The following is a 17,298-nucleotide window of genomic DNA, read 5'->3' as shown; positions in this document are numbered from 1 at the left end:
TGCGCAAGTTGTGTGTTGAAACCACCAAAGACAGTAAAAGAAGTGGACAGAGCCATCTCATTGGAACTCAATTGAGACAAGTGAAGCCCATTTTTAGAGATTTTTTAGGACTTCCGTTCCTGACACGCAGACTCAAACCGACTCAAACAGAGCTTGATGACGTAGATGTGACGTGAGCAACCCGTCTGTCTTCTAGTGGCTGTGGCATCAGAAATCTGAATCGTTCCCTTCCGAAACTTGCAGAGGCGGAGAGTGTGAATAGGAGCTGTCCATGAGCTAGGAGCAGGAGAAACTTTTGCTAGGTATTCTGATTAATTATTTTGTCATTTTGCCTCCACGTTTCCCCGATTGCCCGCAAGCTTCTTCTCCTGTCCATACGGTAATCTCTCTACTGGGCATGACGCAATCGTTAGCCTACTTTTACAAAAAACTGCTTCTACGGGGCCATAACATAAGCTACAAGGTAATGGAGCATTTTATACATTGTGGTGTTTCTTTGGAAATAAATAATAGACTGGAGTCTTCAAATGCCTCCGATGTAAAGTTATTCACTATCAAAGTGACGCCAAAATGAATGGGAGTCAATGGAAATGCTAACGCAAGTGAAGTTCTGCTACAAAATGGCGGCACGCGGCCGGCTTCAACTTCCGGTCAATGGATTACCCCCTTGGAAACCACTGATTTATATAGAATATCATTATCAGTGGTTGAAACTCACGGTTATGACTAACCACAACCAATCACATTGTGCTTTTCGGAAGTTGCGGCTTTATTGAGGCAGGAAACGCTCTGTTTATGACAGACTGAGAAGAGAAGTGCTTCTACAATATAAAATATGTGAAATTTTATTTATCTTTTTTACATTCATGAAAACTAGGAGTGTAACGATACTCGATTCGTATTGAACTGTTCAGGCTTTCGGTTCAGTTTTCAGTACGCATTTTTTAACCATTCATTGGCCCATTTTGTCTGCCGACCAATTTCATTATTTCAAATGTAGGCGCGCTCATAGATGCTGACATGAACATTGCCCAACATGAAATGTCAAATGTAATGTAAGCGGAACGAAACTGAGCTACTCGTTATTGTGTGGTTGACGGACCGTTTATCAGTTTGGACCAATGCAGCGCGAGCCAATGTTGATAATCAGCACTGTTACTACACAGCCAAATCCAGTAAAGAAAGCATTTGAATTCGCCGCTGAAGTAATAACATCGCTGCGAGATCTAGTGAGAAACATTCACATTTCTCCGTTATTAACGGATCAAACCGTGCTGACATGGAAACCAGGAAGAAACATTGTTCCATGAATTAACTAATCAATGTTCACAGATCAGCAACATTCACCATGGATTTACTGTATAACACTACTAACTGTAACCATGGAAGTTTGGCAGGAATAGTAGGCTATAATGCTTTCAAGTAACATCACGTCAGTTTTATTTTGACATTATGAGCACAATTGCTGCCCTCAAATGTTAATCTGTACTAAAATGAACCTTTGTATATAACTACTACAATATTACATTTCATTTTGTCCAAGGAGCTGTTTTGTTTTGTATGCTCCTAAGAAAAGTCAAGTATAGCTCCATCATTGCTCAAAGTAAAAAAAAATGATGTTATGACTTATGATGTTAGTTTTAATAAAAATATAATAAAAAAATTTATATCAAGGACATTTCTCTGGCATTTCTTTCTTTTTGCTGTATCAAAAACGTACTGAACTGTACCAAACCGTGACACAAGTGTATAGTATCGAACCGAACCGTGAATTTTGTGAACCTATTCTAGTAGACTCCAAAAACAAAATCAACTTGTTTTTGAGAAAAAGGGCATAATATGTTATCTTTAAAAAGTTTTCTGATGCAATTAGTTTCTGTTATCTGGTTGCTGGAGAGCCAAATTTGTAGTGACTAAAACCCCACTGATATGCCATTCGTCACTATGTGCTTTACTGTATATCTATCTCAGGCCAAGGCAGTGGCCTTCGCTGTGAGAACAAACGTCAGCTACTGTGGTGCCCTAGATGAGGATGTCCCTGTCGCTGGCACTGCCGTTTCCTTTGATGCAAAAGACTTCCTTCACATCAAGGAGGTGACGAAGGCATTTATATAATGAGAGCCTGTCTAGCTGTCTTCACATATTAGGACGTTTATAAATGGACTTTATACTCATTCCTTTGTCCTCTCTGTATTTCCGCAGAAGTACAACAATGACTGGTGGATTGGGCGACTGGTGAAGGAAGGTTGTGATATCGGTTTCATCCCCAGTCCCTTAAAACTGGAGAACATTCGCTTACAGCAGGAGCAAAAAAGGGGCCGCTTCCACGGGTAAGACTGGAGAACATGAGAGCAATGAGTGTTACACCAAGCCTTACAGGTGAAGTACGTCTATTCTGCAGCATTATTGGCACCTAGCGCAATAATGGCACTTGGTCCCCCAACTCAAACATCTCAAACAGCTCTTGAGGTGCAAAGATATGTATTATTGTCAGGGTTTGGGGTAAGAGATGAGGCGAGAACTCAAGATGAGTTATGGGCTTTATTTAACATGACTCGCAGCTGGACTGGGCAGGGAAGGGCAGGAACTCGAGCTGGCACAGGACTGCAAACTCAAAGAGAATAAATAGAGAAGAAATCAGGAGGGTAATCAATAATGGGGCGATCAATAATCAAGACAATAGATGTGCTCAGGCAAAACAGGACACGAACGCGCAGTCAACCGACGCGCAGTCCACACAAAACATGACAACATGAAATCACGAGGCCGAAAATGAACACGAACGCGCTACACTGAACACAACACACACGGACAGAAGAGGGTACGGCCCGAGCGAACTCAAAACGGCGGTTCAGACGGAAGAGATTTCCTCCGTGTAGTTCCAAGATGATTACATATACACTTTACCTCCTCATTGTTTGATGCAGTGCTGTTCTATTTTGAACACAAGATAGGTATTCATGGGCCAACTAATTTTGGAATTGGTGCAATGTCCTTTCATATACTCGGAGATATTTATTTAAAGAAATGACACATAAACCCTTTGAATGAGATGCTGCGTTCTCTTTCAGCAGTGTTGAGTCACACTGTAGTTATACCTCAACACTCTCTCTGATAGTGTTTGAAGGACAAAGGCATTTACTGTATACTTCTTTGCTGTTCTGTCCTTAACAAAGGGGGGAAAATAGGGTTTATAAAATAATAATAATTGACTTGCTTTAAATATAACAGATAACATACTATTCTGTCTGCTAAAATCTTTTTTCTTGAGACAGGCTGCTAAAAATGTACCCAAAATTAGATTAAAAATGGAAAACTTTCAAAATTTCACACAAAATGTAATTAAAAACAAAATTACTCTTCATTTCTGAGATAGCTGGACTCCAAAACTATTATAAAAAGTGGGTATAGTTGGTATAATATACTGTATAATAGCAGTATATTATATATTATGTATGATAGGGACATAAGCGGTCACTGGAAGGATCACGGTGTAAACACTGAAGTGGTTTTGGTGTCCAAAAATATGTTTTTAAAGTGGAGGTGCAAAATGTGCAAATAAATATGGTTAAGAGCGTAAATAAAACTAAGGTTTTTAATAAAAAAACGTCTTAAAACTAGAACTGCTAGGTACTAAAAACAGTTCCCTCTTCAGCAATTCACTGCACTATAACTGTGTTCAAATTAACTCTAAAACCACTAGTCTCTTGCTGCTGGTGACAGCCATCTTGAATACACATCTTTCCTGCTCTTACTAATTGGAACATACCGTTTTTAAAGTTAACTCTTGCCTCATCATATGATAAATACATAAGATGATTAAGAGAAAGAGTTAAAACCAACATCAGTAAACACAATAAAAAAGGATGGATAAAGCCAAAACGTACATTTGCAAAAACGTTTCCATAAATTAGCTAAAATGAGCATGAATGCTAAAATGATCACCCTCAGATAAAAGAAGAAATATACACCAGCGAACCCCACGTAAATGTTAAAATATGCATAAGAACAGTATGAACACAATAAAAACAGTAATGGAAGACAACTTCAAGGTCTCTCCATCACATAATGTCTGTTAGTATTTCATTCTGAACATAGACCTTAATTAATAGACTAGACAGATTTCAGAAAAATAGACTTCTATAAGAGATGAGGAGCATTTATATAAATGCTCTTAGAAGAAAAGTTTCTATATAGAACCTTAAAGGGTTCTAAAGCGCTACGTATTTGGAACCCCTAAAATGCAATGCATGAATGATCACAAAATTCAAGATATGGGGGTTAAAAAAATGTAATTAATCAATATCACACGAAGAGTGCCATTTCAGTTTTTATCCTCCAAAAATCAGCATGATTAAAATGGGATATTAAGTTACTACTAAAGTTTAATAAACAATAATTTAATTACAACTGCAAAATGTTGCAGAATAATGTAATATATGAATAAATAATAGCCTATAAAGAACCCTTGTGCCAAAAGGGTACTTTCTTGTCATTATCATCATTTTTATTTATTTATTTTTTTTTTTTGCATAAAAGGTCCTTTGCAGTAAAGAGTAAAGAACCCATATGCTACATAATAGAACCCTTTTTTCTAAGAGTGATGGGTACAAGTCGGGAACCGGCCTACCTTACATATTTCAAGGGTGCTGAGTCCCAAAAAAAAAAAAAATGGCACCCAAGTAAAATTTTGAGTTTTTTAACCTTAATTTGAATATCAAAATGGCCACCAAATCTTTCTCAGTCGTTGGACCATTTTCCCCTAGTTTTTTAAGAAGGCAATCAAGATGAGGAAATGAAGTTCCCTGGCCTGATTGATGTGACATTTTAATTAAAAAAATATGTCAAAAATCGATTTTTTAAGGCTTTAGGCAGTATATTTTGATTTCCTAGGTAATCAAAGCATATATCCTGAAATACCTCTGAACTTTTTTTTCATCTTGCGTGTAAACAAAATGAAAAGAAAATATTTTGCACCTGGCTTTATCACATGTTCAGATCTATCGACCGAACATATATGCAAAATTGTGCATATTTAATGAGATAATGCCTAATTTGCATAATTAAACATACAAATTTCAAAAACATATTAAAACATTTTTATATACTTGTGTGAGTAATCAACTGAGGAAGTTTCATGGTGATATCTATAATGTAAAAACTTAAACCCTATTCACCTGTAGTGTCTCGCCTTACAAGTTTGGATTTTGCAAATATATATACATAAAAAAGGCAGTGGGCCTCCAATATATCTTTGCTCTGACCTTTGACTATAGATCTACAAACTTCATTTCCTCAAAAAACTAGGGGAAAATGGTCCAACGACTGAGCAAGATTTGCGACCAATTTGATATGGAAATTAGAAGGTAAAAAACTCAAAATTTCACTTGGGTACCATTTTTTTTTTTTTTGGACACAGCACCCTTGAAATATGTAAGGTAGGCCGATTCCCGCTCCTCACTTTCACTTTTTGGGTGCATCCCATCTAGACTATAACTCTAATTTGCTCTTTTCTTTACTCCGCGCCCACAGGAAGTCCAGTGGAAACTCCTCGTCCAGTCTGGGTGAAATGGTGTCAGGCACCTTCAAGCCCAACCCTGCTTCTGCAGGTCAGCTTCAGTCTTCACCCTTACTAAAGGGTTCCAGATCACTTCAGAAGCTGATTTTAAAGCAATTTCCAGAGAAATTATGGAATGAATTTATTTTTTACAATAGCAGACCTTGAAATATGTTTTTCATCTGATTTTGATGTACAGTATTTGTTTTTGTGTCTGATTTTAAAATTCCTCTTTTCCACCATCCCAGGTAAACAGAAACAGAAAGTGGTGAGTTCATTGTATTTCATTTTTTCAGTTCTATAAATTCTGTAAAATGGCCCTAGCCATTGCAGGGTTTTTTTCATGTAGTAATCAATATGGGGTTATTGTAGTGTAAATAGACAGAATATTATTTCGCATCTAAATTGCTGTTTAAATGCAGGCCGAGCACATTCCTCCATACGATGTGGTCCCTTCCATGAGGCCAGTGGTCTTAGTTGGCCCATCACTTAAGGGATATGAGGTAGGTCTCCCCCAATCCCTATGGTGTGTGCGTGTGTATATATTTAGACATGGTAACCAAGGCACCACTTCTTAAGCAGCAGGCGAGAGGGGATGTCGGTTTGTCACTGAATAGCAGTCATCATCTCCAAGCAGAGTTGCCAAGGCAACAACCTTCTGGGTACAACATGCCAGTCTCAAAAAATGGAGCATGGTTTGAAATTAGAAACAGAAAAAAAAAATCCACCATCCCAGAAATCAGTGTGACATGTGTGTTAGCATGCACCATCTGAATATTAGAGATGAGATCTCAAGGCATGCAAGGCTTGAAGTGTATATCATGATTGATCTGTGAATGCTAAACGGCTTTTTGCTCTTTTAATTTCTTTATGCAAGCATATACTGTATGTCATCTGCTCCTTCACAAACTTTATTGCAGACTGACTTCTTATTTTTGTTGTTTCCTGGCTAGATGATGTTTCCCATTGCTTCTTAACTCTTTTTAAAAAAAGCATTGTTGTTTTGTTTTTTAAGTTGCCAGCTACCGCCAGCATTTTTGATCATTTCCCAGAATATTTTGTTATATGAATATCTGAACATCCAAAGAATAGCCTCTGCTTTTAAGCAAGAAACCCCAGTTTTATTCTACCTTTATGCATTCTTTTTATCAACACTTGAATGTGGGTAAGTTGCATTAAAAAACAACATTTTGAGCAAAAAATCTAAGAAAAAAAAATTGTGCTTTCGTCAAAAACTATGTCTGGATCAGATTCAGATGATTAAAACATTGATGGAGTGAGTTAAACATTCAGTAACATAAGGCAGTTTTGATGTATATGCTGTTTAATGTTGATAAAAATGATCACATTATTTTACATATGCATTTTTGTTCTTTGTGTTTACTCTCCTGTCCTCATGGGTTTGAACACAGGTGACAGATATGATGCAGAAAGCACTATTTGACTTCCTGAAACACAGGTTTGAAGGCAGGTGAGGGTCAACTTTTAATGTTGTGGATTTTGAATACCTTTTTTTTGTCATTGTGATAATTTCACCATATTTATTTCCTAATTATAGGATATCAATCACAAGAGTAACTGCAGATATCTCTTTAGCCAAGAGATCTGTGCTGAATAACCCTAGTAAGAGAGCCATCATTGAGAGATCCAACACCAGATCCAACCTGGGTATGTCAGCTCCTTTTTACAGTAATTGCCATTGGCCATTTAACTAACATAAGTTAGTTTAATGGGATAGTTCACCAAAAATGAAATTGAGTCATGATTTACTCTCCATCATGTTGTTCCTACAAAGGAAGTTATTTTGAAGAATGTTGGTAACCAAACACTTTTCCTTTTGACATTCATTGTAATTTTTATTCACAATGGAAATCAATGGGAACCTAAACTATTTGGTTACCAACATTCTTCAAAATATGTTATTTTGTGATTTGGAACAACATGAGGGTGGGTAAATGATAACAAAATTTTCGGTAACACTTTATTTTAAGGTGCTTGTAATAAGCAGTAATTAACAGTTAATAAGACACTTATAAGACCTTATAAGATCCATATAAGCATTAACTACTTCATTTAAGGGTTAATTAAAGAACAAGACGAACCTGGAGAGGCAACTGAGTGGTCATGACCCAGCAGGACCCCAGGTGATGGAGTCTACACTCACCCTGGCTGTAACTGTCGTGAGGCTCGTCGGCGGCACGATTGAGTAGAGCGGGAAAAGTGAAACAAAGCGTCCTCAAAAGTTATATGAAGTAGTTAATGCTTATATGCATCTTATAAGGTCTTATTAACTGTTAATTACTGCTTATTACAAGCACCTTAAAATAAAGTCTTACCAAATTTTCATTTGTGAGTATCCCTTTGATTAAATATTTCCTACTAGTAAATCAGCATGTTTAAAGGGATACTCCACTTTTTTTGGAAATAGGCTAATTTTACAACTCCCCCAGAGTTAAGCAGTTGAGTTTTACCGTTTTCAGATGTATTCAGCCGGTTTTCTGATATTTACAGGAATATCAGTAACCAGACAGTTTTTGGTCTCATTGACTTCCATAGTATATATTTTTCCTACTATGGAAGTCAATGAGATCAGAAACTGTCTGGTTAATGACATTCTTCTAAATATTAGAAAATCGGCTGAATGGATTTGAACACGGTAAAACATAACTGTTTAACTCTGGGGGAGTTGTAAAATTAGCCTATTTCCAAAAAAAGTGGAGTATCCCTTTAAATATCCAAGTTTTCAAGTACTAAGATTCCCATTAAATTATGAAAATGTTTCCCTGAAAAGTTCTCTGAATGTTTATAAAATATAATAATAAAAAAATATATATATTTTTTTTTTTTTGGTTATGTGAATAAGGACACATTCAGTTTGATTATTTTTGCATAAATAATGGAAACGTTACTATTGAATGTTTTCTGAACATTCTGAAACATTTTAAAAAAAACATTAGACAACCGTCCAACTAAAAGATTTCCGGAAAACCTTTGGGTTGACATCTTGCTGACACTTGGTTTTTGTGAATTTTTCCTCTTTCTGACAGCGGAGGTTCAGAGTGAGATTGAGCGAATCTTTGAATTGGCAAGATCCCTTCAGCTGGTTGTGCTGGATGCTGACACGATCAACCATCCAGCCCAGCTCATCAAGACTTCTTTAGCTCCCATTATTGTTCATGTCAAAGTGTCTTCTCCCAAGGTAAACAAAAAAAAAAAAGTTATGTATAAATTAATGGGGTTTTTTTTACCATCCACTTTGCATTTCTTTAAAGGGGTCATGAACTGGCTTTTTAAATTTTATTATATTGTTGTCTGAGGTCAACTTATGATGTTCACTTGGTTTTTGCATTCAAAAACATCAAAATGAATAAGTAACAGGCTATTTTGTACCCTAGTTTTGAGCCTAGCTGAAAAACGCTCAGTTTTTATGGGCGTCTCAAACTGAAGACTTGGAAGTAAACGCTCACTGCTGTGAGTGGAGAACAGTTTTGCATATTATAATGAGTTTCAACTAACCCGTCGATGCACTCGGGGGAAATTGTTTTGAAAACTTCCTATGTTGTAAAATGGCAACCAGAATGTTATTTAGCTATGCTTGTAATGCGTGAATCGGTGGGCGGGGCTAAACCGGCCGTGTTGAAGTAGGAGTTGATCTTCTTCTGCGGGGGTGGTGTTTTATCCTCTTTGACGTCATAGTTCCCCACTTTAAAAAACAAGTCGTTTGCTGAGCCTGGTGTCAATAAAAGCTTTTATTGGACTAACAAGGAGGTTTCAGTTCTGAAACTTACAGGATATTCTTATAATATGATGACCTCTTAGATGTCAAAAGCTCAAGGAAAATTTGATTTCTCAGTTCATCACCCCTTTAACACAGATTGTAAAGAAGTATTAACAATATCTGTTATCTGAATGATGTTATTGTCTCTGTCTTCAAGAGTAATATTGTGTGTGTGCTTGCAGGTATTGCAACGGCTGATCAAATCACGTGGGAAGTCTCAAAGCAAGCATTTAAACGTACAACTGGTGGCGGCAGACAAATTAGCTCAGTGTCCTCCAGTGAGTATCCAGTCTGTTGAAGACAGTGTTCACAACCCATTTTACTTTCATAGTCTGTCATGTACTAATATTTTTAAAATGTAATTGATTCATGTAGTCCGAAGCTGAATTTTCCGCCTCATTACTACACGACCTTTAGAAATCAATCTAATATTCTGATTTTCTGCTCAAGAAACATTTCTTATTATTATAAATGTTGAAAACAGTTATTTTATTTGAAACAGTATTTGCTGTCACTTTTAATCAATTTAATGCATCCTTGCTAGGTATTCTTTTCTTAGAATTCAAAAAAAATCTTTCTAACCACAAACTTTTGTATTTCTGACTGATACATTTATTTATTGGGACAAGATATTTTTTTTAATCTGTAATTGGGATTTCATTGGGTTGTAAAATGTGGACGCCATGTGCCAAAAGGGAAAGACGTGTTTGGATGGAAGACATTGAAAGTTAAAGGAGTAGTTCACTTTTGAAAAAACGTACTCACCCCCATGTCATCCAAGATGTCCATGTCATTCTTTCTTCAGTCGAAAAGAAATGAAGGTTTTTGATGAAAACATTCCAGCATTTTTCTCCATATAATGCACTTCATTGGGAACCAAACAGTTCAAGGTCCAAAAGACAGTTTCAGTGCAAACTGCAAACTGTTCAAAGGGCTTTAAACGATTCCAGACGATGAATAAGGGTCTTATCAAGCGAAACGATCACTAATTTAAAAATAAAATAACAAAGTTTAAGTTTTATAAGCTCAAATGCGCTCGCCTTGGTCTGTTCTGGGACGCACGTTTGTGACTCTCCTGTTCGAACTCGTTCATCAAAATGAACGAATCTTTTTCTGAGTCAATTCATTCGTTTTGTTCATTGAATGAACCAAATGACTCGGAAAAAGATTTGTTCATTTTGATAAGCGATTTTGAACAGGAGAGTTGATTTTGAACCGAGTAAGCTGAGCATTTGAACTTATAAAACGTAAACTTTGTTATTCTTTTATTAAATGAGTGATCATTTCGCTTGATAAGACACTCATTCATCGTCTGAAATCGTTTAAAGCCCTTTGAACAGTTTGCAGTTTACACTGAAACTGTCTTTTGGACCTTGAACTGTTTGGTTCCCATTGAAGTCCATTATATGGAGAAAAATGCTGGAATGTTTTCATCAAAAACCTTAATTTCTTTTCGCCTGAAGAAAGAAAGACATGGACATCTTGGATGACAAGCGTGTGAAATTATCAGCAAAAGTTTTTTTTTTAAAAGTGAACTACTCCTTTAACATTGAAACATTGACTAGGTTGCTGTTCCTGTCCCATTCCAGGAAATGTTTGACGTGATTTTGGATGAGAATCAGCTCGAGGATGCATGTGAACATCTTGCTGAATTTCTGGAGGCCTACTGGCGCGCAACTCACACTTCCCTCAGCACTCCACTAAACCCTCTGCTGGGCCGCAACCTGGGCTCCACTGTGCTCTCACCGTACCCCACAGCCATCACAGGACTACAGGTGAGTGAAGGCTTGAGACTTAGCCAGAAAATTAGTTTGGAATATTTCAATAGGCTAATCAGAACGTGTAGAAACAGCTGATATCGCTGACCTTTCAACAGAGTCAAAGAAATAAAAACAGCAATCACATCAGCGACAACTCTCCAATGGAGCGACACAGCTTGATGACTTCCGATGAGAACTACCACAACAACGAGAGGCAAAAGAAGAGTAATAACCGCCTGTCCTCCAGCTCCCAGCAAAGTCGAGACCACTACCCTCTTGTAGAGGAGGACTACCATGATCCCTATCAAGACGCGTACAAACCTCACCGCAACCGGGGCTCCCCTGGGGGCTACAGTAACGACTCGCGGCATAGACTCTGAACATCCAAACCAGTACAGCCAGAGCTATGAGATATCTCTCATGCAATTGTGTTAGCACAGATTCCCATCTATGGGCCATCTTAACTAAAGGCAAAATCCAAGCACCCGGTCCATCTATGTAAGGCAGTTTGCAGCCATGAGCATCTTTTGTTACTGTAGGCAGTCGGGGGTGCTGATTTAATCTGCAATGGTTGAGATAAGATGCTCTCCAGGAGGAGTGAGAACTATAGCACCATATGTTCAATCCAATTTCTCCTAGTTGAGGCCTAAGCTCTGCGTCTAATTGCTAACCAAAGCCCTGCACTGTCTATATTCGCAGGACTCTTTGTGGTGGCATGCTAATTTTCACCCCGAACTAGTGCCGGCATGCAGAAATGCTCAGCGGTGCCAAGAGCCAATCAGCACAGAGCCTTTTTGCACGATTTCAGTAGCCTATGGAACTGTCATGCATTCACTGGTCTATTTTCTTCCTGTCTTAGTATATTTTTGGTTGGGCCAGAGTCAGACAGCCTCAGGTCCGGATCAGAAAGCTTCATAGGTGGCAAAATCTAAGAGGTTTCTTTTCCCCTGGTCTTATTTTCATAGTGACACTTTTCAAGCAGAATACAAAATTTTCCTTTTTTTTATGCACACCATAATGCCTGTAGTTCGCTCAGCGCTTTCCCCAGGCCTACATGTGAGATGCTGGTTGCGTCCGAAAGCTTAAAAATGGTGCCATCGGAGGATGCATTCAAAGGTAGGATGGCATCAAGGAAAGTCTGAATCCAATGCTAGCTTAATTTCCTGTTTGGTAAGATCTGATTTTATATCAGCATGTATCCTTCGCTGCCTTTGATATCGCACAATACTGTGTGCTCCATTCTGTGACAGCTGAGCTTAAAAATAAAGATGGCATCTGAAAGTTGCGGTTGGTTGTCAGTTTGGGTGTAAATCTACTTCTGATGTAATTTCTAGAGAGAAATCATCACTAATTGTAGCGATTAAATATTTGCTTAGTTATCACCAAAGCTTGCTCTATTTTGCTGTAGTGTAGATCATTAAACCGTTACGCTGCCTCAGAAGTCTGTCTGAAATCAGTTTTGTTTTGTGCCTAAAAAAGACATTGCCTGATAAGGCACGAGGCAACTATCAGCTAAGTTTTCAGACACAGCCTCTATTGCAAAGAAATTAGTCCAAACAAGCCATATCAGGTGGATTTATCACTTTAAATGACTCCGTTATTTGGTAAAATTAAATAATTAATTATATCTATATTATTTTCTTTATGCTATCTAATTATTAACTTTTTTCTTTTGTCCAGTGTTACCTGAGCATGTTTTGTGAGATTCTCAGGAGTTTGGTTTGAGCTGTGTATTACATTCTATTTTCTGACTGAAATGGCACAATACTGTGTGTATCATAGATACTGTATATGTGGCAGCTGAGTGGAGATCGATTCTGTCTTTGAGTCATGAAAAAGTTCCCCTGCCCTATTAAAGGGATAGTTCACCCAGTTTTTACTCACCCTCATGTTGTTCCAACCCCGTAAGACATTCGTTCATCTTCGGAACACAAATTAAGATATTTTTGATTAAATCTGAGAGCTGGATCAATCCTCCATAGGCTTCTTAAGGGATTGAAACTTTCCGGCCCGAAAAGTTATTAAAGACATCGTTAAAGTAGTCCAAGTGACTACAGTGGCTCAATCCTAAGTTTATCAAGTGACAAGAATACTTTTTGCGAAAAACAATACAAAAATAACGACTTTATTTCAGCTATTTACTGTATTCCCTCGAGTTAGTTCACTAGTGTAACAGCACAAGCTTTTGTTGTTGTACGTCACACGCATCACACACATGACCAGCGTCGGCCAATAGTGAGCCTACGTGTGACGTAGCTCTACGCTATCACACTACGTTAACTGATTAGAAACATGACATCATGACTTTTGCGTAAACATACACGCCACTTTCAAGTCAAGTGGCGTGTTATCTATACACATTTTGAGCTATCCGTGTGTATGCATGTATGTCTACGCCATTAAATGTCCGAGTGATTCAGCGTGTATGTACACGCCGTTACATGTCCGAGCGAAACGAAGCAAAATCTAGATCCACATCTGGGAGCGATATTTTTTTTCCGTTTACGTTTTTTTACGTTTAGGGACGAGGTTGGGGTAGGTCATATATTTACGTGTATATACAGTAATGTAACGTTAAGTCAACGGCGTTCATAAACACGCTGAAAAGAGATTATGCACGATTAGTTGATAGCACGCCAAAAATGGAAATACAAATTGGCGTCTCATACATACGCCATTTCATGAGATCAGTCGGGATTAGAGGCGCACAGAGAAGGAAATTAATAGTTGAAATAAAGTTATTTTTGTTTGTTTTTGCGCTCAAAAAGTATTCTCATCGCTTGATAAACTTAAGATTGAGACACTGTAGTCACTTGGACTATTTTAACGATGTCTTTAATAACTTTTCGGGTCCGGGAAGTTTCAATCCCTCAGGAAGCCTATAGGACTAGTATGCAGGAGGGATCCAGCTCTCAGATTTAATCAAAAATATCTTACTTTGTGTTTCGAAGATGAACGAAGGTCTTACGGGTTTGGAACAACATGAGGGTGAGTAAAAACTGACAGTTTTCATTTTTGGGTGAACTAACCCTTTAAGCTTTATGAAACAGTCATTAACTATTATCACTACTACTAATCTTGAGCTATTTAGTGTGTGCCTGACCAATAGTATAGTCTCTGGTTGCTGTAGGAGGTACGGAGTATTAGAAATAAAATTAGACTTTAGACAAACTAAGATACAACATACAAGCTGTAAAAGGAAATGCATTGTTTTGTCTCGGGTTGGCTTGCAGCACGCATGGCGAGACTTAGGAGTCATTATTTATAAATGTGTAACACTCAGCAAACCAATGTAAGCCATAAAAGAGAACGGACAAAGTACTAAACTGAAAAGGGAGTAAATACAGGGCACATGAGCGTCGAATGAAGTGGCGGTGTTCACCTGTCATGAGCGCGAGCACAAAACCTCGTGATTTGGCATGTCAAATCCCACACCGGGTGGGCCTGTGTCTGTGTGTGTTTGCATTTGTGGAGTGGGTCTTGTGGTGCAAAGGTCAGCTGTCTTTGCTGGTTGTCACTATATTTTTATCCCCTCCTTCAGAGGGTGTGGTGGTCAGGTAGGGGTCCCATGAGCTTCAGTACCCGGTGCTAATCCGGCTCTGCTCTCAAGTGTCAGACAGTCACTCATTTCTGTCTTTTAAACGAACCAGAATATTAAAATAACCCTGTGTCCGAATATGCCTACTTCCTTGCTATTTAAAGGCGAAAAACTGTATGTGATCCAAGTAGTGTGTCCGAATTCATAGTATTCATAAAACAGTAGGCGAAAAGTACCTGGATGACCTACTATTTCCGGCAAGATTCCGTAGTGCGCATTTGATGGACACTTTACTATCCCATGAGGCCACGGGAGAGGATTTATGAATGGTAGTGAAGCGATGCAACTGACGGCGTATATCATTCATACTACATAGAGCATACGTTTTTAATCGTTGCGAAGCAAGTTTCAAACCAAATGTAGTACCTACTATAATGTGTGCGCACTTGCGTTGCGCAGCTGAGGAGTAACACAAAACACTGCGTGAAAGCTTTATCTGTAAAACATGTTTTTCTACAATACGGGTGCACTAAAATACATTAATTCATGCTTAACTAATGCACAGATAATCACGAGTTAATGTATAACTAATGAAGAACTAAACCATTAATTAATGATTACTGCATTAGCTACTAATAAAGAGTCCATATGATTAATAGATTAAGTAATGCATGAATTGCTATTAATTCAATGTGTCATTGTGTATTAATTCCTTAATAACATATTTTATTAACTAATAGTGTAAATGAATGTGTTAATTACCACAATTAGTCAAAGCTATGCACTTCAACTTCCAGTTGTCTGCTTTAATTAATCATTAGCTAATGATTTGCAAAGGTATCATTATGTTATGACTTTACTTAATGGGGCACATCATTATTAACTAGTAATTTAGTAATTGTACACTCTAAAAAATGCTGGGTTGTTTTAACCCAACTTTGGGTCAAATATATGGACTAACCCAGCCGTTGGGTTAAATTTTTACATTACATTTTTAACCCAGCATTTTGGGTTTGTCCATATTTGACCCAAAATTGGGTTAAAACAACCCAGCATTTTTTAGAGTGTAGTAATTTACACATGAATTTGCACTAACAATTAAGTAATTAATAATGTATTAATGCATATTAGTGTACTTTTCATATTATCTGGAGTTAGGCTCATTCTGGTAATTAACATATTAATTAACACTATTAGCTAAAAAAATGAGTTGTTATGAAATTAATCCACAATTACATATTTAATTAGTAACAATTCATGTATGAACTAATACATTAACCTTACAGACTCTTAATTAGTTCCTAATGTGGTAATCATTAATGAATAGCTTAGATAATCATTAGTTACACATTAATTCAATATTATCTGTGCATTAGTTAAGCATGCTTATTAGTGCACCCGTATTGTAAAGTGTTACCATTATTTTCACTGGGCCTGATTCACTCACTGTATTTCTAAGTGCACATTTGAACAAATCATGCTTTCTGCCTTTGCATGTGCAAAACTACTTGGTTGTGCTGATGGTTTATGTAACTATGACTTTTTCCGATTTTAATTTCGCATTGTTATTTGTCTTTTTGTATTCATTGTGATAAATGGCTCCAGACAATGCTTCGATTTGATGTTAGCACAGTTATTTAAATGTGACGTGCATTTTTTCTCGACTCGTTTCTTGGTATTACATATCACAACAGTTCTGTGATCTGACTTGATTACCTTAATTGTGTTGTGTTGTGTGTGCGTTTGTAATGCACAGAGAGAGAACAAAAGCATTGTTGATACTTATACTTCATGGCTTCATATAGTTGGTTTAATCATATCTGAGTGTTAATAGTATGTTTTTGTATGTGATTGGTGTTGAAATGACTGGATTGACCCAGTTTTCGTTCTACCTGAGAGCAGTTAGCCGATATGAAGAGGTAGCTTTGATAGTAATAAACTACTGGATTTGCTATGTGCTGAACCAGTAAGAAAGAAATTATGTCTGTCAGTAGGCTATTTTCAGAATATAATGTACGTAGCATTAGATAACGTTCAGAGAGCATTTTTTAAACGTTTCTTACTGGATTTGAGGGGCCAGTAGAAGTCGATGTAGTTTTGGTAAAGTGTCCTTATTCTCTGATCACTGCCACCCCCATTTCCCCTGCCCACCTCCATTATCCATGTGCAATATTTCATAAACTATAATAGCAAAAACACAATTCATTTGTCCTGTTTAAAGCAGGTTCTGTACCACTCTCTGGGTCATAATGTGAGGATTCACACTATAAATGGGTTTAATTGGGACCTTAGTCGGCTACTGGGAATCAGTTGACTAAATATGAATTTATTTATAGTGACTTGAATCGTGTGCTTAAAATAACAATCTAGACATTATTTAGTCTATTTATGAAACCTTTTTTTCTATTTGAGGACATTATCAAATTAACCAATAGTTAATTGTTGTTTCCAGATGAGGTTTTTTATTTTTGTTTTTGGTAAAGAAACATATTTTTTGGTATATGCCATAATTACATCTCAAGGTCCTTTGGTCTATGGCAAGCCATTGTAGCTTTTATTCATTTCCAGGATATGAATTCTTTCACTAGTGAAATTTCTCCATAGGCTGCCATTCAAAATTAATTGTTGATATCAAGAATAGATTTTTTACTAGTAGAAATATCAT

At 37.2% G+C, this 17,298-nt stretch overlaps 1 protein-coding gene across 2 annotated transcripts in view; it reads left to right on the top strand.

The window, feature by feature from the left end:
* cacnb4a (calcium voltage-gated channel auxiliary subunit beta 4a) overlaps positions 1 to 12,376 on the top strand; it is a 37,880-nt gene extending 25,504 nt beyond the window's left edge. For both annotated transcript variants that reach the window (XM_039649664.2, XM_039649665.2), the window contains 11 exons: positions 1,972 to 2,094; positions 2,203 to 2,330; positions 5,533 to 5,609; positions 5,806 to 5,825; positions 5,980 to 6,060; positions 6,970 to 7,028; positions 7,116 to 7,225; positions 8,605 to 8,756; positions 9,518 to 9,613; positions 10,925 to 11,110; positions 11,212 to 12,376. In XM_039649664.2, coding sequence (XP_039505598.1) covers positions 1,972 to 2,094; positions 2,203 to 2,330; positions 5,533 to 5,609; positions 5,806 to 5,825; positions 5,980 to 6,060; positions 6,970 to 7,028; positions 7,116 to 7,225; positions 8,605 to 8,756; positions 9,518 to 9,613; positions 10,925 to 11,110; positions 11,212 to 11,475 — 1,296 coding nt within the window. In that variant the 3' untranslated portion in view covers positions 11,476 to 12,376. The remainder of the gene's footprint in view (positions 1 to 1,971; positions 2,095 to 2,202; positions 2,331 to 5,532; positions 5,610 to 5,805; positions 5,826 to 5,979; positions 6,061 to 6,969; positions 7,029 to 7,115; positions 7,226 to 8,604; positions 8,757 to 9,517; positions 9,614 to 10,924; positions 11,111 to 11,211) is intronic.
* The last annotated feature ends 4,922 nt before the right edge of the window (positions 12,377 to 17,298 follow it).

This window comes from Pimephales promelas, chromosome 7, assembly GCF_988280905.1.
Source record: "Pimephales promelas chromosome 7, fPimPro1.hap1.1, whole genome shotgun sequence".
NCBI lineage: Eukaryota > Metazoa > Chordata > Actinopteri > Cypriniformes > Leuciscidae > Pimephales > Pimephales promelas.
The sequence above is the reverse complement of the archived record's forward strand: the minus strand, read 5'-3'. Positions and strand labels throughout refer to the sequence as shown.